General features: G+C 25.0%; 4 protein-coding genes across 5 annotated transcripts; 2 read left to right on the top strand and 2 right to left on the bottom strand.

Moving 5' to 3' along the window:
- Positions 1 to 1,677: 1,677 nt before the first annotated feature.
- On the bottom strand, positions 1,678 to 8,967 carry LOC126903152 (chromatin assembly factor 1 subunit B-like). The gene is made up of 7 exons (XM_050681161.1): positions 8,655 to 8,967; positions 8,195 to 8,324; positions 7,903 to 8,124; positions 7,713 to 7,809; positions 7,154 to 7,648; positions 6,773 to 7,075; positions 1,678 to 3,493 (listed from the first exon to the last, which is right to left on the bottom strand). Exons 1-7 carry the CDS (start codon positions 8,778 to 8,780, stop codon positions 2,809 to 2,811), a joined length of 2,058 nt encoding a protein of 685 aa, XP_050537118.1. The 5' UTR covers positions 8,781 to 8,967; the 3' UTR covers positions 1,678 to 2,808.
- On the top strand, positions 5,159 to 6,771 carry LOC126903154 (serum response factor-binding protein 1-like). The gene is made up of 3 exons (XM_050681163.1): positions 5,159 to 5,330; positions 5,429 to 5,590; positions 5,653 to 6,771. The coding sequence occupies exons 1-3, from the start codon at positions 5,295 to 5,297 to the stop codon at positions 6,679 to 6,681; spliced, it is 1,227 nt and encodes a 408-aa protein (XP_050537120.1). The 5' UTR covers positions 5,159 to 5,294; the 3' UTR covers positions 6,682 to 6,771.
- A 546-nt stretch (positions 8,968 to 9,513) lies between the features above and the next one.
- LOC126903151 (lon protease homolog, mitochondrial) lies at positions 9,514 to 15,045 on the bottom strand. The gene is made up of 15 exons (XM_050681160.1): positions 14,501 to 15,045; positions 14,264 to 14,352; positions 14,031 to 14,197; positions 13,806 to 13,966; positions 13,553 to 13,741; positions 13,249 to 13,464; positions 12,786 to 12,874; positions 12,462 to 12,723; positions 12,231 to 12,391; positions 11,862 to 12,135; positions 11,714 to 11,803; positions 10,952 to 11,117; positions 10,673 to 10,893; positions 9,901 to 10,065; positions 9,514 to 9,822 (listed from the first exon to the last, which is right to left on the bottom strand). The coding sequence occupies exons 1-15, from the start codon at positions 14,885 to 14,887 to the stop codon at positions 9,673 to 9,675; spliced, it is 2,787 nt and encodes a 928-aa protein (XP_050537117.1). The 5' UTR covers positions 14,888 to 15,045; the 3' UTR covers positions 9,514 to 9,672.
- A 129-nt stretch (positions 15,046 to 15,174) lies between these two features.
- LOC126901166 (tubby-related protein 4) lies at positions 15,175 to 19,762 on the top strand. Of its 2 annotated transcripts, none has more exons than XM_050677460.1 (12): positions 15,175 to 15,425; positions 15,605 to 15,778; positions 16,493 to 16,675; positions 16,734 to 16,841; positions 16,912 to 17,065; positions 17,124 to 17,368; positions 17,450 to 17,665; positions 17,736 to 17,964; positions 18,038 to 18,204; positions 18,269 to 18,624; positions 19,038 to 19,146; positions 19,224 to 19,760. In XM_050677460.1, exons 1-12 carry the CDS (start codon positions 15,333 to 15,335, stop codon positions 19,488 to 19,490), a joined length of 2,301 nt encoding a protein of 766 aa, XP_050533417.1. In that variant the 5' UTR covers positions 15,175 to 15,332; the 3' UTR covers positions 19,491 to 19,760. The 2 variants fall into 2 exon arrangements, with proteins under 2 accessions (XP_050533417.1, XP_050533418.1); XM_050677461.1 differs by lacking the exon at positions 15,175 to 15,425 and adding an exon at positions 15,896 to 15,960 and having other exon boundaries at positions 15,636 to 15,778; positions 19,224 to 19,762.
- The last annotated feature ends 1,494 nt before the right edge of the window (positions 19,763 to 21,256 follow it).

Genomic DNA, 21,256 nt, shown 5'->3' on the forward strand with positions numbered 1-21,256 from the left:
GTATATATATTTAAAATAAATAATAAAAGAAACTAAAAATATAATGGCATATATTTATTTTCCAAAGCAATCATAGCCATTAATTTATTAAAATATTAAAGACAAATTCCTAAATATAATTTTGTTTTTTAGACTTTCTAAATTTTTTAGTTCTAGCTACTATATAATTAAACTATATTAACTGTACAATAAAATAAAACACTAGAAAAAAAGTATAGAGTAATTAATTTCAACATTAAAATTTGTACCTAAGGAGCTTTAAAACATATTTTGTTTATACTTTTTGAAATCTTAAATATTAAACCATGGATATTGACTTTTGCTTTAAATTGAACAATCACTAATTAATTATAGAAATTTGATAACCCTAAATATATTCATAAATACCAATCATGTATATCCATCTACTTTATATTATGTATTAAAACAATAAATACATAGTTATCATGAGGACAGGATTAAGACAGTATGAATTGGTTAGTTTAAAGCACAATAATAATCATTTTTGCATTATTAAAACAAACAATTTTGAAGCTAATTTTTATTTTTATTTTAAAATGCAGCGATACATAATAATATTAATTATTAAATACTTACTATAATAAATATATAATATATATAATTCTTATATATTAAAATTGTTTTTATAAAGGAATTTTATTAAATGTAATAATAAGGTAAATGATTTTGGTTTAGTTACATATTTAATGATTTATTATTATAAGTAATTGGATATATGATAAATATCATATAATTACATAAATTAAAAAATCAGTCTAGGTTATACCTCAAAATCATGGTAACATATCAATATCTTATTATATGAGTTTATTTAGGGCTACAAAGGTTAAAATATTTTGGCTGATTATAAATCATTAGTTTGATTGATCATAAATTATTTTAAATTTCAAATATAATTTTCAGTTTCTAGATTAAAATGAATATTTTGCTTATGACTATTACCCTAATAAGGGTCGATGTAAAATACTTAGCATCTAAACTCAGTTTAAAGGTGAATTTTATTAATTTTTAGTCACAAAGGTTTACTATTAAATCTTTATAACTAAGATAAAAAATATTAGTGATACATATTAAAAAAAAATCCAACATTAAATTTAGTTATTCCGGAATTTTATTCATATATCATATAAAAGTTGGAGTATATTATATTACAAGTAACTATTTTTTTCTAACTTATAGTTAATTATATAATATTGGTCGACCTCAAGTAGCTGGGATTAAGGTGAGGAAAAATAACATAGCTAATAATATAATATTAGTGTTTCTATCTTAAATAAAAATTTTATAATTCCAAATTTTTTAGTTGATAAGTCTTTAAAAATAATAATTTTTGTGTTTTTAAATCTCTTTAAAACCAAATTTATTAACAAATGTGGTAATAGGAAAATAGACTGTTACATTTTAAAACCTAAAATTCATAATTTCAATTTATAAAAATATCACAATATTAATGTTTCAGTTTTGTTAAAATTATTTCTAGTATATTAGCTTGGTTTACATTTGAATACTTGTTATAATCATCTGATAATTTTAAATATGACCCATATTATAATCAAAAACATCTCCAGGTCAAACTTAACTTTTATACTTATTCACTAATCAATAATTAAAAACATACCCGTTTTGATTATTTATATATACAACAGCCACAATAAAAATGTAGCAAATTTATAAAATTTGTGTGAATTTTACAATTATGAAACTATTAATGAACTTCTTGGTAGTTTGATTAAATAATAAAAATTTAGAGAATTAACTGATATAAATTGAACCAGATAATTCTTTAATGAAAACTGAAAATTTTGGAAAATAGTGATAAATAAGATTTGGACATTTTATGCATTTATAAAATTTGTTTGAACTATTTCTGAGACATTCCAACTACGTGAAAATTTATCATAAGTATACATAGTAATAAAAGAACATTTTTTGTTCTAGGCAAACTCATACCCTACTACTTAAAAAAACTAAATTTCTAATTTAAATACATTAATTAAAAAAACAAACATGAATACTTATTTACCATTTATGTACTTAGTATGACTAAAGTAAACCATATAATGTCCTGATATCTAGTAATACATATAACTAATTAATTAAATTAAACCACACTTACATGTATATATATATTAGAGCACAACATTATTGTAGATTTACAAAGTCACATAGAATGTACACAAATTTCTTAGTAGTTAATGTGTAGATTAATATAAAAATTAGAATTTGATCATGAGCTTTAGATAATATTAATTATAATGCCAAGAAGTTAATTTTTTTTTCAATTTATATGTTATAAAATTCAATTAATTACTTAAAAAACCAATAGCAATTATGTTTTGGTATTGAATTGAATGCATAAAAACAGTCAAATTTCCAAAAATCAAAGACCAGGGTGGTTTATAAATATAGGTAAAAAAATAAATAATTATTAAAACTACTTATTATAATCAATTTGAAGAATTATTATATTAATTGCAAAATTTTTAGTTGTACTAATCTATTAACGATTTAAATATTAAAATAATTAATAATTTAGCTACTTGTTATTCTGACATGCCAATGTAACATTTACTTAAGTTATTTAAAAATAAAAAATCTTAGATATTTTTATATTTATTTCAAATAGGATAATTAATAGAAATAATTATTTCAATCATTCGTGTAAGTATAATATTTGTTATTAAGTTCATTATTAAATAATATCTATAAACTAATGATTGTTAATATTTAGTTTTGAAATAGAGTCTATTTATAAAATATGAAATTATAATTAACATTCAATATGAATTATTTGTGTAACCTTTTCCTATGTTTATTTAATGCAGAACATTTAGCAAACTTTTCTTCACAAACATCACATTTGTAGGGTTTCTCTCCAGTATGAATTCTTCTGTGTTCAATTAAATGAGAGTTTCTAGTATATCTATTTTCACACATGTCACAACCATATGGCTTATTGCCACCGTGTATTCTTCTATGTTCAATTAGGTTGGAGGGACGCACAAATTTTTTGGCACATATTTCACATTCATATGGTCGATCTTGGCCATGTATCTTACGATGAGTAATTAGATTTGAATAGTGAGCAAATGTTTTATTACAAACAGCACAAGTATAAGGTTTTTCACCAGTATGTATTCTAACATGAGCAGTTAAATGACCAGGTTGATGAAATGCTTTACTGCACACCGCACAACGATAGCGTTTATCTCCACGGTGTGTTCTCATATGCCGAGAAAGTCCATAAGAGTTAGAAAAACGACTTTTACATAATAAACAGTTGAAAATTTTTGTATGAATTCTTTCATGTTTGATAAGATCAAATTTATTTGAATAATGTTTATCACATGTGTCACACTTAAATACTTGTGCATTTTTAGCTATAAAATATATAACATCATCTATTGATTTTTGATAGCCGATTGGCGAAAAATTGTCATTTTGATTAACAGAAAATGAATTTGTGTTATAACTGTAATAAAAACATTAGTTTTTACTTATGATTAATATTTAATTATCTCTCAAGTAAGTAAATTGTTTTAGAGAAGGGAAAACCTGTATAGGTGGAATGAAATTCAACCCTAATACCTGCTCACTGAAGCATAATTCATGGTCAATATAATATAAAATATTATAATACAAGTTTTCTTTAGTTAAATACAAACTAATAAAAATCTATTTATAATATAAAAATGTGTAATTTCTATTGAGTGTAAAAATTAAAACTTTAAATTTATTATTATTTAATAATATAATCACAAAATTTTTACATTAACTATATAGTCTTTTTTTTTTCTCTTGCCTTTTAACTTAACATAATAAAAAATTCACTAACATGTTCAACTTTGCTAAGCATTCATTATACTGCATATAAGCAAAATTAAACAAAATTTTAAGGGTGTGAAATTTATTTTTCACTTCATAAATAAATATTTTTAAATAAAAATACATATTATATTTTTGAATTTAAAAGGGGATATGACAATTTTTTGAGAAGGGAGAGACTTGCCCTCATAATTCCACCTATGATGAAACACAAAATAATATAATTGATACATACTCAATAGAACTATTTTTAACAAAAGCATGATCCTGAACTACATCAAATTCATTTTGAATCAAATTTTCAATAAAATGATCCAACTGTCCATCAATGACATACAAATCAAGTGAATAATCAGTATCCAAATTTTTTCTGAATTAATAATCGAGATTATAATTTTTTAGTGTTTAAATTTTAGATGGAAATATCTTACCCTAGAGAGGAACTGTTAGTTGGAGCTGAGGAACTCATTAGTTGAATAAAAGTTCGCAAATTATTTCTAACAAAGATTGTCTAATTTTTTAATTAATTAAAATAAATTATTTTATAATAAGAAATCAAAACAAATCGATCTAAAATTTTTGAATAAATTCCTTATAATAATACTTAATTTACATTATTCAAAATTGGTGTTTTTTACAACTGAGAATGTAAATAAAAATTTAGCGCTATTTCATCTTATAAGTAATGTGTAAAAACCATTAAGGGGTGGATTATTAAGGGTAGTGAATGTGTTACTAAACCTAGTTATTTAAGATAGATTACAATCTACCTATACGCGTGCGTAAAGTTACACCCAATTATGCTTAAGATATAATACGCTTGTGCGTTGAAGTTGTGTTTTTATTATGGAACGAATCTCATGGGATACTGTAATTATTGCCAAGGATTACCACACAAAAAATAACATAATTTTAAGGATACCTTTAGATATTTTTGGATTAAATAGAAAATTTTATTTTCAGTAATAATAAAATAACAGTGCGCAAAAATTATATTGAAAAATAATTTTTAACTCATTTAACGCACCAATTGTTAATCTAAGCACAGTATATACGAAAAATTTCATATAGTCTGAGATATAAGTATCAGATAAAGAGATAATACAGAATTTTTTTTTTATTATCTGTGATTTAGATAGAATTATCTATAACTTTAAGCTACAGCTATTACCCATAAAAATGAAAAATTATTATCAACATGAATAATATTTATTGAATATTACTACTAGAGAACTCTTGTGATTATAAATTTAGTCAAATGTTATCGAAACAATTCTAAATCGATTATTTTAAGGTTACGTAGATTATATGATTACAACCAGGATATTTTAAATTACTTGTATGCATTCATATAAAATTTCAATAGTTTATTTAGCGTTCTTTTACACTATCTTAAAATTATAGCATAAAATAGCTATTTATTCTGTCCTTATTTGATCCTAGTTATAATGGAATCACTAACAAAATTCTCTCTGAATAACCAGGTAGCTGTATTTTATATTAGTATATTACATTAAAAATAAAAACATGGTGAATAAATTATTTAAAATTTCTTCGCATTTCACTTTATGTGATATTTTAGATAGTGTTAATGAGGCACATAGTTCGCAAATCCAGAGTACACTTAATACATAAATTAACAAGAGAATCTAAAAAGCTAAAGGGGAAAAAAGGTACAGACGAACAAATTGATAAAAATAAAAAAAAATCTGAAAGATTGGTAAATGAAATACTATATATCAAGGTAAGTGATATTAATTAAAAATAATTGTATATTTACAAATTTTTAATGTGTAAAATTTACAGAAATTAAATGATGATGAAGTTTCAAAATATGCATTACTAAATGAAACACCCGTTGCTGATATTTTAAACAATGTTGAAACTACATTAGAACATAGAGCTTTAGCTAGATTATCAGGACATAAATTTATTGACAATTCAATAAAAATATTTAGGGACAAATATTTAGATTGGAAATCAACATTAAGGGATTTACTAAATGATTTGGGAGCAAGACATAAATTAAAAAAGAAACCTAATCAGAAAAGTAAGAATAGTAATAATGTAACAAGAGAAAATTGTGTAAACAAAAAAGAAGAAAAGACTATTATTCATGATGTTTGTAATAAAATTAACAATTTAGAAGAAAATGAAGTGAATACAGATACAATAAAAAAACTTACTAATAGTTTAATAAAAGAAGATAAAATAACTGAAAAAGTAGAATCAACTGAAACATGTACTGATAGTATTGTTTCTGATAATTTAAGCAAAATAAGTAGTAATAGTGATAGTGACTGTGCTCGAGGTGATGATAACCAACAATCAAACAAAAGTAAAACTAATACATCTGTTGTAAGTAATTTAGATTTGCTGGTAGAAGTACCTAGATCAATTATAAAAAATAGTAATAAAAATGTTCAAATTAATAAAGCTAATAAAAGGAAAACCAATTTTGAAACAAATAAACATATTGTACCTGAAAAGAAAAGGAATATTGAAGAAATTGAACCTGTTTGTCAATCGGTAGATTCATTTTTTATGACAACTGATGATAAGGAATACAAATCAGTGTATAAACCACCTCCTTTGAAAGAAAAAAGTTTTGATGAACCTTCAAAAGTAGAATATAAGATTTCAGCCAAAGAAGTCTTCATTAAAGGCAAAAAAATAGTAGTTAATAAACAAAATGCATTTGCTAATAGAAGAGAAAGAAGAAATCCAGTAGATCATATAGAAAATGTGTTACATCCTTCTTGGGAAGCTAAGCGCAAACAAAAGTCTCTAGCCAAGTTCGAAGGGAAAAAAATTGTATTTGATGACCAAGATTAATAATGTATATAAAATATTTATTTTATGAAAATTTATAAATGTTAATCTTACAAAATAAAGTAAAAATAAATAGGAAAAATCATTTTGTTACTTGTTAAAATGTTTTTTGTTTTTAGGACTAGAAAGTGTAACTAATTGTACTCTTTTTTTTGTTGGAGGTTCTGATAAGTCAATAAGTTGTTTAATATCTTTTTCTTCTTTTACTTCAAATTTTGTTGGTGTTTCCTTATGTGAATTTTTCGCTTCTTGACTTTCTTGAGCAGTTTCATCTATTTCCATAGTTACAATATCCATAGATTCTGTAAATGGTATTCCAAGTTCTTCTTGACTAAAACTTAATATTGAACAAAATCCATCTGATGAAGAAACTATTAACAAACGACCATCAGAAGACCTATTTTTAAAAATAAATATTGAAGTTGTAACAATAATTAATAATTAAAATTATTATAAAAATTGAACACATATATACCACGAAAGATCAGTTAATCGTGTATAATGAATATCGCCAATATAAGCAAAAGGAGCAGCGTGCTGTGTGTCCATCAACAAAATGCTTGAATTAGTAGCAATAGCATAAATCATTCTGTACGGTAAGTCAAATACAGATTGAGTATTATCTTTTAATTGATACAAAATTGGTGAAAATTGTACAGCAATTGAGAATTGATCCAATGAGGGAATATACAGAACAGGTTTAGAAAATGATTTTCTAGCAAAAACATAACTAACATTTGTGGTATGTTTAGTTTTGTTTTCTTCATCAACAGATTCTAGAATACCAGATGAAGTAACTAAAATTTGACCATCTGGTGAAAACGCAATACGACGAAAAAATGACTTTAACGTATCATCATGAAATAGTCTGCTCTTTATTTCTTCTTTTTCAATATTTTTGTCTATAGGAACAGCTTTGTCACATCTGGTCATAATTTTATTATTTGAAGTGTTAAATATTCTTAAAGTTCTAGAGGCAAAAATTTAAAATAGCAAAATTAAATTTTTATTTAATTTTAAATGAATTAGCTAACCGATCACTACTTAATGTAGCTGCATATATATTTAATGGATCCCAAGCAACACCTTGAACAAAACCTTTATGATCATCAAGTATTGCTTTGTATCGGCCTAAAATAATAAATATGACTTAGGTTAACATACAAATTAAACTTAAAATATAAAACTTGAAAAACAAATAAAAACTCTTATGAATAAAATTACCATTATCAACATCCCAGATAATTGCTTTATTATCTACACCTCCAGATATGAGTTTTTTAGAATCTGGTGACCAAGATAAATCATAAACATCTTCTAGATGACCCCTTAAAACACAATGGCATGTCCATTTTTCAAGATCTTTTGCGTCATTGTCTTCTAACAAATCTGGTCGTTGGTCAGGCCCATTTTCAGGTTTAAATTTCCATAGAACAATTACAGATTCTAAAGAGATCATATTATGAGACTTTTAAATAAACACTGATATTGATCTTTTAAAATATTGAACTATTACCATCATCTCCTGTAGCTAACCATTGGCCATTAGGAGAAAAACGTACAGTATTAACTGCTCTCTGATGTTTAGTCAAGTCAGCTGCAAACTCAACATTAACATTTGAACCATCAAGTTTAATGCGCCAAATCTAAAAAAAAAATGATTTTATTCTTGATACAATATTATTTAATCAGGTATGAAGTAAAATTTGTAGTATAATTATTTTTACTGAGTACCAAACACTTACTATAGCTTATAAATACATTTTAGACAATTAGATATTTTATAGTAAATTTCAAATAAAGAATAATTTTTAAAATGGGATACTATCTAGTTAGGATTGTTATGGAGATGCTTTCATAAAACTTTATAGGAAAAAAATTATTGAAACTTATGGAAGGGTTTCTAAGAGATATTTTTTGGTTACGTATCTGTAATTGATTTGTTTTCTTCATTATTACAAAAAATATTCACTTACAAAAACATGAGAGTCTGATCCACCTGTAGCTAATCTATAAAAATCATCATTACAAGTCGGTTGGAAGTGAACACTGAGAACAGGATCACGATTGTGCCACGAAATTTCAGGAATTACTAATTTCATGATTTATTTTTACTATATCAATACTATTACACAAGTTCTGTTAATAATTTATAATACAAAAACCAAATAAAAATTTAAAATTTACGTCCTATTTATGTTCTTGATTTGTTTTTAAAATACATACTAAATCAAAACGACAACTTAAATACTTAGCATTGACAAGCGGCTAATTGAAATCATGAAAATACTAATCACCTTGGTTGGCCTTGAACATTTTGGCGGCAAAATATTATCACTTATCAGAATAAAAGAATTATCAGCTGTTTTATTAAATTAGAAACTGAGATATAAGAAGTAACTGTCGTCTGTCTTACAATGTGGAAGTAAAAAAAAAAACACTTATTTGTGTTTACAGTTAGTCACTATCATAAAATCCTTTACATTTTCGATGGGAGAAGAGTAGCACCCCTAATCATTCCACCATTGTTTATTTCTAAGCCAGTATCATTTTTAAAACTAGTGAAGTTAATGATATATTTTGGTCTGAAGTTTAAATGTTCTAATAGAGCTCGATTCAAAACGATCTCTTGATAAAAATCAATCAACAGTGATACAAACATAAGCTATGAATTTAATTTATGAAATAACCCCTTATGAAACTCATAAACCATAATTTCTATTGAAGTATTTAGACTTCATCAGTAATTTCATGATATTTGAATTATTTTTTAACATATTACAAATTTATAATTTGGAAAAAAATAGTTAATATAAATAAAAAATAAATAATATGTTAAATAACTATACTCTTCTATTAAAACAGCATATAACAAAAATGGAATATTCACATAAAAAATAATATATCAGAATAGGTGTTAAGTTCTATACACAAATATTAATAAAATAGATAAACTACTAATATTACAAATAAATGCCAATAAGGTATATCATTTTAGCAGTCTTTAAACACTATATTATATATTTCCTTATAATAGGAAACAAAATGAACATCCAGCCCTTCTGTTATATATTTTGGTAATTCATCATAATCTTTTTTGTTCTCTTCAGGAAGTATCAAACAACCAATATTTTCTCTTTTTGCCTTAAAAAAAAATACAATAAAAACTATTATTCGCGTAATTAGTTTAATCAGTTAAACCAGAACTAATTAATTACTTACAGCAATAGTTTTTTCTTTTATTCCACCAACTGGCATAATTTTTCCTTTCAATGATATTTCACCAGTCATGGCAATATTTTTATGAATAGGTTTGTTTAAGGCTAGTGATAGTAGTGCAGTAACAATAGTACATCCAGCACTTGGTCCATCTTTAGGTGTAGCACCCTAATATTATTAAAATTAATTATGATATATTTAAAATTTTTCTTATTAATTTAATTATGTAGAGTGATCCATAATATTTTGGCAAATATAATAACTTAACCTAATGAATATTTTGCATTTCTTATTTTTTTTTTAGGAGAAACTATTAGGAGAAATTGAGAAGGTACTGGTTATATATGATGTTTTTTCATTTGTCATGTGTTTATTTTACAGTAATAAACATATATATAATATAATATTGAAATATATATTGAGGAAAAGGTAGAAACAAAAATTCTATTCACGCCTACTATTGAGATTATAGGTTTTAATTTATTCCATAAAATATATAATCGTTTGAATGAATGCTTGTAACTAAACTTAACAATTGTATTAGTTTATAACTCAGTATCAATTTGTTTTATTCTATTGTTAAGTTCAATAATTAAAAGCATTCATTCAAATGCTATAGTTTTCACGGAAAAAATTACATACCTGTAATCTCAATAGTTAGCCCGAAAAGAATGTGTTTTCTTAGTATATCAAAAACTATTAGATATATTAAGATATTGTGGACCACCTGGAAATTTTATTTTAAGTAGTATATAAAATATTTTTTTTAACCAACCTCAGGAACATGTAAATGCACATTACCCGTTAACAGGGTTACATTTTCTGGATCAATTTCATTTAAAATTTTTCTTGCTACAGTATAAGCAGTTTTAGCAGATTCTTGCATAGTTTCGCCTAAGCGACCAGTTAACATGATAGAGCCAATTGCTTTATCTTTTTCAGTTACACTTTTTGGATCTTTTGTCCATTCTGTCTCCACATACATCATAGTACCTCCTACAATGATCAATAAAAAAATTAGCTCACAGGAAATTATATTTAATAATACATTTACCCATGGCAGTCCAAGCTAATCCCATTACAACACCAGGCTCAGGAATTTCATACATTCTATTTTTAGTAAAAACAGGATTACCCACAAAGTCATATAACTTATCTTTTGTTAAGGTAACTTTTTCATCTTCACCTTTAACTATTTTTAATGCTACTTTTCGTAATATCTAGAAGATAATACACAAAATTATTAAAATCAATATTAATATAAAGATATGATATTGTCGGTTAAATAGCTATTTGCTGTGTCAATAGTTATGTAGATGACAATGTGTAAATTGTATATAGTGTTTACATTTAGTAAAAATATCATTTTTAGTCAAAATTATCAATGATTAATTTTTGTGCTGTAAACAATATTAATTTAGTAGATATAAAAAAAAAGTGTTGTAAGTGCCAAAATATGATGTAAATTTATTTCTAATTAATTAAGTGAATTTTAAGCAACATTAAAATTGTTATGTTAAGCACCATATTTTTTTATATTTTGATGTACACACTAAGAAACTAATGTAAGATACTAAAAAATGAAAAACTAATAAAAAAAATAAAATTTATCTTAAAGATTAATATCATCAGATTAATACATGATTATATACATAAAAAAAATTAAAGGGTTTTTATAAAAGTATAAAAGTTATACTATTTTTAAATTAAAGCAAAATAATGTTTTGGCTCTCCTGAAAAGTAAGTATATTGTTCCTTGTAGCAAATAGCTTTTAACTAACAATATTTCAAAAACTAATTTTGAGTAAAACAATACTTTTTCAATATGTTTTTGAAGATTTCGAACACCACTTTCACGACAGTAAGATTTAATTAAAGTTGTCAAACTTTCATCAACAATTTCTACCTAAGAAAAAATAATAAAATTAAAAATATAACAAAAAATTTAACATTTATTTAATTACTTGATTTTCAGTTAACCCCGTAGCTTTTAGACCTTGGGGTATTAAGTATTGTTTGGCTATTGCCATTTTTTCTTCAGCTACATATCCTGATACATCTATTAGTTCCATTCTATCACGAAGAGGTTCAGGAATTGTATTTATCACATTTGCAGTACAAATAAACAATACTTTAGAAAGGTCTACAGCTACATCTAAATAATGATCCAAAAAGTTGGCATTTTGTTCAGGGTCAAGCATTTCTAATAATGCTGATGATGGATCACCTTGATGTCCTCTGTTTTTAAATATATCATAACATGATAAGTGAAAAATTTAAATATATAATTGTAATTGAAATATCAATTAATACTATATGATAATCACAACAACCTTCCAATTTTATCAACTTCATCAATTAGTACTAAAGGGTTTTCTGTAGACGTTTTTTTCAAGCACTGAATCATTTTCCCTGGCATAGCACCAACATAAGTTCTACGATGACCTTTAATTTCTGCTACATCAGTCATACCTCCAACACTGAATCTAAAGTACTAAAAATAAATATTTCTTAATATATTCATATAATAATAATAATCATAAAAATATATTAATTAAACATACTTCTCGATTTAGAGCTCTTGCAATAGATTTAGCTATACTAGTTTTACCAACACCAGGAGGTCCATGGAAACAAAGAATTTTACCATGTGTTGTTCCTTTTAATTTACTAACAGCAATAAACTCTAATATGCGTTTTTTTACATCATCCATTCCATAATGATCTTGATCCAATATTTTTGATGCTCTTTCTAAATCAAAATTTTCATCACTTGAAGCACCCCAAGGTAATTGAGTAAGCCAATCAAGATAATTTCTTGTTACACTAGTGAAAAAAAAAAATTATTATTATAAAAAATACATGAAAATTCTGAGTAAAAAATTTACTTGAACTCAGATGAATGATGTTCTAAAAATGATAGCTTGGTTAATTCTTCATCAATTACCTCCATAACTTTAACAGGTACATTTTTGTCCTACAATAATATATGATAATTAGAGAGTATTTTAGTTTTTTTTAGTATACAGAGTGATTTTTTTTAATGCTAATCACTCAATTTTTCTTAAAATAATTACTTTTTTGTGAATTTTTTTTTGACTAAGAGAGTAATAGCTGACATATCAACAATGTCTTTAATATTTGAGAGTGGTATATTATAATATACAACTCTATAATATAATAATAATTATTATTAATATTGATGTGAGCTGTAGAATATTGTTAAAATAGTCTTTAAAAAGATTAGTAACTTGAAGGTATCTGTATAAATTGGGCACTTAACTTAAAATAATATTTTATGACTATGAGAGTAGTTTTTGAAAATTACTTAGATAAAAGCAACTATCTCACTTTGATTCGTTCTCTAAATTTTTCAACAATAGAGTCTTTATCATCTTTTTCTAAACCAAGTTCTTTTTTTATTACTTTCAATTGCTCTTGGAGAATAAATTTTCGATGTTGTTGTTTTACTTTCTCATCTACTTCTTTACTAATTTTGATTTGAATTTCACTGAGTTCCAAAAGTTTTTTTAAACAGCTCAAAGACAGTAGAAGTCTTTTAGGAACCTAAAAACGATTTTTTTTTTTTTAAGATTTGGAATTATAACTTCTATTTTGACTTAAAAACTAATATGAATTACAAATTAATGCATACATCAGTTTCTTCTAAAATTTCTTGATATTCTTTAGTTTCACATTCAGTTATAGCAGCAGCAACATCTGATAGATATGAGGGATCATCTGCTACATTGCCATGTTGCAACATAGGGTGCAATATTTCTCTGTATATGGGATTTATACTAATTATAGATTGAATAGTTTTAATAATTTCTTGAGAAAGTGCCTAAGAGGAAATTATTTAATTAAAACTAAATATTATGTTAACTAAATAAATATTATGTATGTACTTTAACTTCCATTGTTGACTCATAAGGTTGGTCTTTAATATTTTCTACTTCTACCATCAAAACTTCAGGTTGTACTTTAGCAGGATCTGATGATTCTTGAGCATTTGTAACAGTTTTAGAACGTGTTTGACGTTTTGGACGACGATTGACATCACTTGTTACTATTAATTGTGTTTATGTTTCTAAATAAATAAAAACTTACAAACACATGCATATTTTTTTTACCTTTATCTATATCTTGATCTTCAAAATATGGTTTAGTCAGCTTAATCCTTCTGAAACTTTGAACAAGCATATGTAATTTATCTCCAAATTCTCGCATTTCATTGATTCTTCCTAATGACCCAATATCATACACTTCATTAATATCACTTATTATGTTAGCAGTAGTTCTAAAGCCAAGTAAATAGTTAATTAAATTAAATTAAATTAAAATTATATAAGTATTTTTTACTTACGTAGTATCTTTCCTCATGAATAGACCAATGAATGGCTGATTTAATGCTTTTTTTCTTTTTATTAATGCGATAAGTTTAGGATTGCTAATCTGGAAATGGTCAATAGATATTTTTAATTTATCAAATAAATAGATAATTTTGTTAATATAATTTATTCAATACTAAACTTGAACATTAAGGTGTTCAAAATAAAAACTTAATAATTTTAAATGAAAATGTAAGTTATGATGTACACACCTCTATTATTCTAAATAGTCTTGGATATAACGGAGGCTTTGGTATAGCTATTAATGGCAAATATGGCACACTATCTGGGGCTTCAATAGTAGCTACTGATGTATTATCTTGAGTTGAATTAATGTCGTGAATAACTTTGACATTCTGAGAAGCATCATCACTAGAATCATCATCATTTTTTCCATCATGTTTATTTTCAAATCGTCTATAACGTACTGGTACATTAATTTTTGATAATTGATTTAAACGTGTTAATGAATTCCTTCTTTCTTGGGTTGACAAAGTAATACCATTATTGCAAATGACGGCACTTGCATGACGAACCAGTAAATGATCGACAATAAAAGGCGGCTTAAGTATACCCCGTCCTAATAATCTAGTCAACATATTATTTCTTGAGAAAAATCTATAACGCGAGATAATGAAACATAACAATCACTTGAATAATTATTAAAATACAGAATAGTAATAAATAATTTGTAGATAACCACAGGAAAGTAATCAAAATGACAATTCTCACGATAATGAAAGTTTGTTTTTAAAAATTTGGGATTATTCAAAAGTATATTACCTAACCTCAATATCTTATCATTATTGTTACCACTTTAATGGTAAAAATGTTACCAGGCTAGACATTTTATCAATTTATTTCAACTGTTAACTATAATCAATAACTTGGTAAAACTAAATGTTTTTATATTTGACCAAAAAAATATTTTTTTCTTAATTCAAAATGTAATGAACTATTTTCTTTTATTTAAACTAATTTATGTATATTTAACATCCTCAAAATCGCATGTATAATAACAACTATGAGTTCTTAATTTAGACAATGCACATCAGATTTGAAAAAAATGCTAATACAAAATGTGACAGCGAAATTTTGTCTCTATCTTGGATGGGTAGAGTTCCGGACAATGCAGAAGTAAGAACTATATAATTTTGTATTTAGTATACTTGATATAGATTCATTAAGTTCACAGAAAACTTATTATCTAAATAATTTTTTTTTAATTCTGTTTCAACAATTTTTTTCTTATAAACAGTCGTTCTTAATATAATTAATTTTTTTTTTAATGAACTCATAATTACATTTTATCATAGGAAGAAGGATGGAATTTAGATGGACGAAATTATTATCAACAAGGTTGGTTAGCAACTGGTAATGCTCAAGGTATTGTTGGGGTTACATTTACATCAGTAAGAACCAGTTATGAATCAACAAATGAAAGATTTCCTCTGAGAACAAATTATAACTTGAGAAATCATCATGCTAAGGTAAATTTTAAAAGAGGAAAATAAATTTATAACCATATTAATTTTTTTTAGAAATATTTATTTTTCTAATATTATTTTATCTTAAACATGTATTATTTTAATTGGTTTTATTTATAGTTTTTATGGACATTAAACACCATTTATCCAATTTTATTTTTATCTTTTGCGTTTATATTATTTTGGTGAGTTATTTGTTATTTTTTTTTGTAGTTTATCATTTACATTATTTTTATGTAGAAGGTCACAATTTTTTTATTTTTTTTAAGTTGTTAAACAATTTTTATGCATTTTTAAATATTTTATATAAATATTTCATAATTTTAAACAGTAAAATTAAAGTAAAGTTAGAAGTTTTTTTTCTGTACACTGTTTTCAAAGTTATTTATTCCAATCATATAAGATAACACAACTAAGATAGTTTATGTAGTGAGATAATACTGCAATATTCAAATAAAATTTGTAGTCCATTTCCCACTTAAAAAAAATTATTATAATTATGCATTCTCTGTCATAATCTTAATAATCTCTGTCATAATGAAGGAGGTTGTCAATAATTAAGAGCCTAATCTTATTTTTGATTTACATTATAAAAAGAAGTTTAACAATAATTGTACTAATTGATAAAACTTCCGTGACCTTTTATTTTATTTAATTATTAATGTGATTGTATTCATTAATTATGATTTTTTACATTAATTTTATAATTATTTGAAGGTTGTACTTGTTAAATGGAATGAACCCTATCAAAAATTGGCATCATGTGATAGTTCTGGTGTAATTAATGTTTGGGCTAAATTTGATTGTCGTTGGAATGTTGAATTAATCAATGACCGAAATACAAGAGTAACTTATTTTAGTTGGTCTCATGATGGTAGACTGGCTTTAATTTGTTATCAAGTAATTATGACTGTATATAAAAATTATTATGAATGTTTAACTTTTTTCTTTTTCTTAGGATGGATTTGTTTTAGTTGGTTCAGTTACAGGACATAGATATTGGTCATCAATGTTGAATCCTGAAGGAACTGTCACATGTGGCGCTTGGTCACCAGATGATCAACAGGTTTCAATAAAACTTTTTAATTTTTAATTATGCATTGAACTAAAATAAAATTATTTTATATATACTGTAGGTTTATTTTGGAACAAGTAAAGGTCAAATGAAAGTATTAGATATTCATGGTACTCCCGTCTCTCAAGTAAATTTAGCCGATGACTCTGGAATATCTTCTATGGCATGGTCATGTGAAAAATTTTGTATGAATGAGACTCAAAGAAAGTCTGACTGTATGAGTTAAATTTTTTTTTTAATTTCATTTTATTTCTGATGAATTGCTTTTTACAGATTTATTTAAACATATGCTTGCAATATGTTGTAAAAATGGTTCTATTCAATTAATGCGTCGTTATGATGATCCAGCTCCAATACTTATACATACTGGCTTATGTCCAATTTATATGGAATGGGCTAACTCTAAAGAACTTTTATGTGTTGCTGGATCAGTACCAGCTAAACCGGGTCATAATATTATACAAATTTATTCCGATACTGGCCAATTAGTTTATTCTATAAATTTACCTTTTACAACAGTATGTATTGTATTTAATGAGTAATGAAATATTAAAAAAATTTTAATGAAAAGTTTATATAAATACAACTAATTATTATAGATGGAAGTAACTGCTGTAACATGGGCACATAATGATCGACGTATATTTATAGCTACTGGACCTGAAATACATGTTGCTTGTGTGTCAGCTTCAATTCTCCCACTTCATATATTATGTGCATTACGTCTTTTTGATGAGTCTAAATTTCCTCCAAGTGAATTACTTCCTATTAGTATTCAAGATACTTTAACTGCTATATCTTCATCTACCATTTTTGTAAGATTATTTTAATAATTAAGAGTATAACTTTATTTGAGAAATAATTATCATATTTTGCTTTTAATAGTGTGAAGTACCTAAATTATCTGAATTAAGGCATTTTGTCAGTAGTTCTCCAAAAAATCGTTTATACTGTACAGTTGTACAACATGTTAATGGCCCAGAAACTACTCCACCAAGTACAGTTTGTTATGTTTTATACATGGAATATCTTGGAGGTTTAGTACCTTTATTAAAAGGTAAAAGAATTAGTATATTGAAGCCAGAATTTGTTATATTTGATCCACAAGTTGATGGTAAGATAAACCTTACAGGTTTTATATGAAGTCAAAAAATGGTCTTTAAAATTTGTGCGTTTTTGTGTTTTAGATGCGACATATAACAGTGCACAAATAACATACAATCATTTTGGCTGGGATGATTCTGAATCAGATGTTTGCTCTAGTCCTAAGCTCCATAGAAAAAATAGACACAAATCTAAAAACTTTAGTAATCGTCAGTTACAACTTAATTGTTACACTGATGTTTTACCAGAAGTAATTTTATTTTACTGAAAAATGATAATTTTATAATAAATTATAATCATAATTAATTTTATAGGATTATCGTTTAGCTGAAGTTACAGCTAATGTATGGGGAACTAAATTTCATATTCGTGGTCTATGTGATGATTTAACAAAAAAATTAGGTAGAGTTTCTTATCGCACATCAATTTTGCATTTACAACCACGGCAAATGACACTATCAATTGTTGGTGATGGATTGTCTTTAACAAATAATTCCTCATCACACCAACAATTTCAAAGACAAAGAAGCTGTAGTGTAGGGTCTTCAAATCCTAAAGTAACTGTTTCAAGAGTAATGGAGGATACTAAAGTATCAGAAACATTTGCTCATAGTTTACCAGCTAGCCCTGTTACAGCCAAAAAAAAAACAGGATCTCCTTCGCCAATTAGGTATTCTACATATTATTTATTATAAAAATTGATAAACTAGATAAATATATTTTAAAATGTATATTGTTTTTTATACTGTAACAGTACAGTATGTATATCAGATTTTGTAGGTTTTCTGGATGATCAAAAAACAAATCTATATTATATATGTTTTAATACAAAATGTTATTTTAATTTTATAACATGCAATAAAACTATAAGTCTTAAAAAAAAAAAACCAGAAATATTTATTATGTCATTATTGATAAATCTTATTTTGTCAACTTTTAAGATAAACAATGTTGCTATATAAACGAAATTATAATTATGGGCAGATGAATATGTGTTAGAATATATTAATTAATATCTAAAAACTTAATTTTAGTCTTAGATGTACAATTTTTATTTTCTCTAAAATATTTTTTTATTTACAGAAAGCGTTTAATGAATTCACCATTGTTTTTTCGTAAAGTACTTAGAACACAAATTGAACCAGATTATCAAAATTTAGAAACGTTCCAAAAATCACAAATAAAGAATAAAGTAAAATTTATAGTGTTATAAATTAAGTAATATACAAAAAATAGTTCTTCATAACTAATATTAATACTATTGTACAGATCAATATGTGTAGCAAAAAGCAGCAATTTGTGATGCATAACAAAGCGCCAATATGGAATGATTTAACTCAAGTTTATCAACTAGATTTTGGTGGTCGTGTAACACAAGAGTCGGCAAAGAACTTTCAAGTTGAATATAATGGTATACAAGTGATGCAGTTTGGCCGTATAGATAGAAATAATTTTGCTTTAGACTTTCAATATCCTTTTTCGGCCGTCCAAGCGTTTGCTGTAGCTCTTGCCAGTGTCACACAAAGGCTCAAATAAACTTTTCGTTATATATTTTATCAAAAGATAGTATACATAGATATATATATTTTTTGGATTTGTGTTTAATAATCTTAATAAGTTAACCATTTTGTTAATAACTAATTCCCTTAATTATTAATTTAGTTTACCTAGTGCAATATATACAATAAAGGTTCCTTGTTAGATGTAGACTTTCACTTAACTTTTTTTATTAAAGCTGTAATTTTAAGATAGCTTAATAGAAATGTTTGCTATCAGTTATAGTTGTAATTTTCATTTCAATGTTTATATTGTGTTCATATGTATTACTTACTAGTTAAGAAAAGAAAAATATAAATACATACTTAATTCAATTATGTCAATTTTTTTAATGACCTTATCATAGGAGCAAATAGTAAAATAAGTTGTGGGATACTAAGTAGATTACAGAATATTAAAATATAAGAATATAAAAATGATTGAAATTTAAATTAGTAGCATTAAAATTATCATATTAAAAAGATCATACATAGGTGTGTTCAAGCCTTTTTTAACAGACCTACAGCCCTATGAAATGAGGAAGAACAATTCTACTCCTCTCACTGCTAACTGTTAAACTAAAAATAAAATTTTATTTTTCATAAAATATGTTTTAGGGAAAGGAGATTAAATTTAACCTTAATTTTATGTTTCATAAATGATAAATACATAATTTTAATATTGGTTACTCAAAATAAAATAAAAATTTAACACTTAATTTTAAAGAAATGATTAATTTAATGATATTTTATTAAAAAAAAAAATTACTTAACAATAAAGACATACAAACAACTCATTAGTATTAAAGTTTTTTTTAATAAACATAAAATACATTAATTTAAACAAACATTAAGTTTAAAATTACAATTATAATTATTTTTACAGAGAACTATTCTTAAAAATAATAAATATTTATTAAAATTGATAATATGTAAGAGGAACCGCGACTGATGATAAAATTTAAGTGCCACAAATTTTAAAGGTAGCATTCGGGCACTTACCTACAAACTTACGAGTTAATAATAAACTCGTAAGTTGATTTTATAGTGTTTTAACTTACTAAAGATGATCAAATTAATGGAAATAATTAACTCATGTATAGTTTTGTAACAATGTTGATAAGTTAGCAAGTTAAAAATTAAGTTGAAAATTTTGTTTAATTGAATTCAGTTTAAAAAAATGTTTATTCAATTCTTTTGTTCTTTAACTGTTATTATTTTTAGCCAAATTCGATTTTTTATTGATCGGCGATGCTAGAGAAGGCTGAAAATCGATTTTCAACTTTTATAATGAAATAGAAAGAAAAAAATATTAGTGGTAAAATTATTATTTTTTATTTGTTATGTAATCTGACATCGTTTTGTATATTTTGGTATTAGTTGCATTGTTTTATTTTTAAAATTTGTTATTAAAAAAAAATCTGTTAGAGGATCACATATAAAAATTATTTTTTTCTCTCTAGTTACATAATTTATAATGAACAAAACTAAAGAAATTACAGATGTTTGGTCTCAAGTTCAAAAATCCTCATCCCTCCCACAATTTCCATGTTGAAGTTGAATAATTTTCCAAATTGTATCAACTAGAAAATTAATTGCTCAACATTAACTACAATTGTGATTTACCTAATGAAATTAGATTAATTTACCTCGTTTCGACCTGTAGTTTTAGGTATGTGCAGTGCTATGTTGAGAACAATAATTCTCAGCAGGCCGAAGAGTTATCTACCGTCTCTTTCGTAGTCGATACACATATGTTTTTCAAAA

Source organism: Daktulosphaira vitifoliae, unplaced genomic scaffold (assembly GCF_025091365.1).
Source record: "Daktulosphaira vitifoliae isolate Bord-2020 unplaced genomic scaffold, ASM2509136v1 Scaffold_3, whole genome shotgun sequence".
Taxonomy (NCBI): domain Eukaryota; kingdom Metazoa; phylum Arthropoda; class Insecta; order Hemiptera; family Phylloxeridae; genus Daktulosphaira; species Daktulosphaira vitifoliae.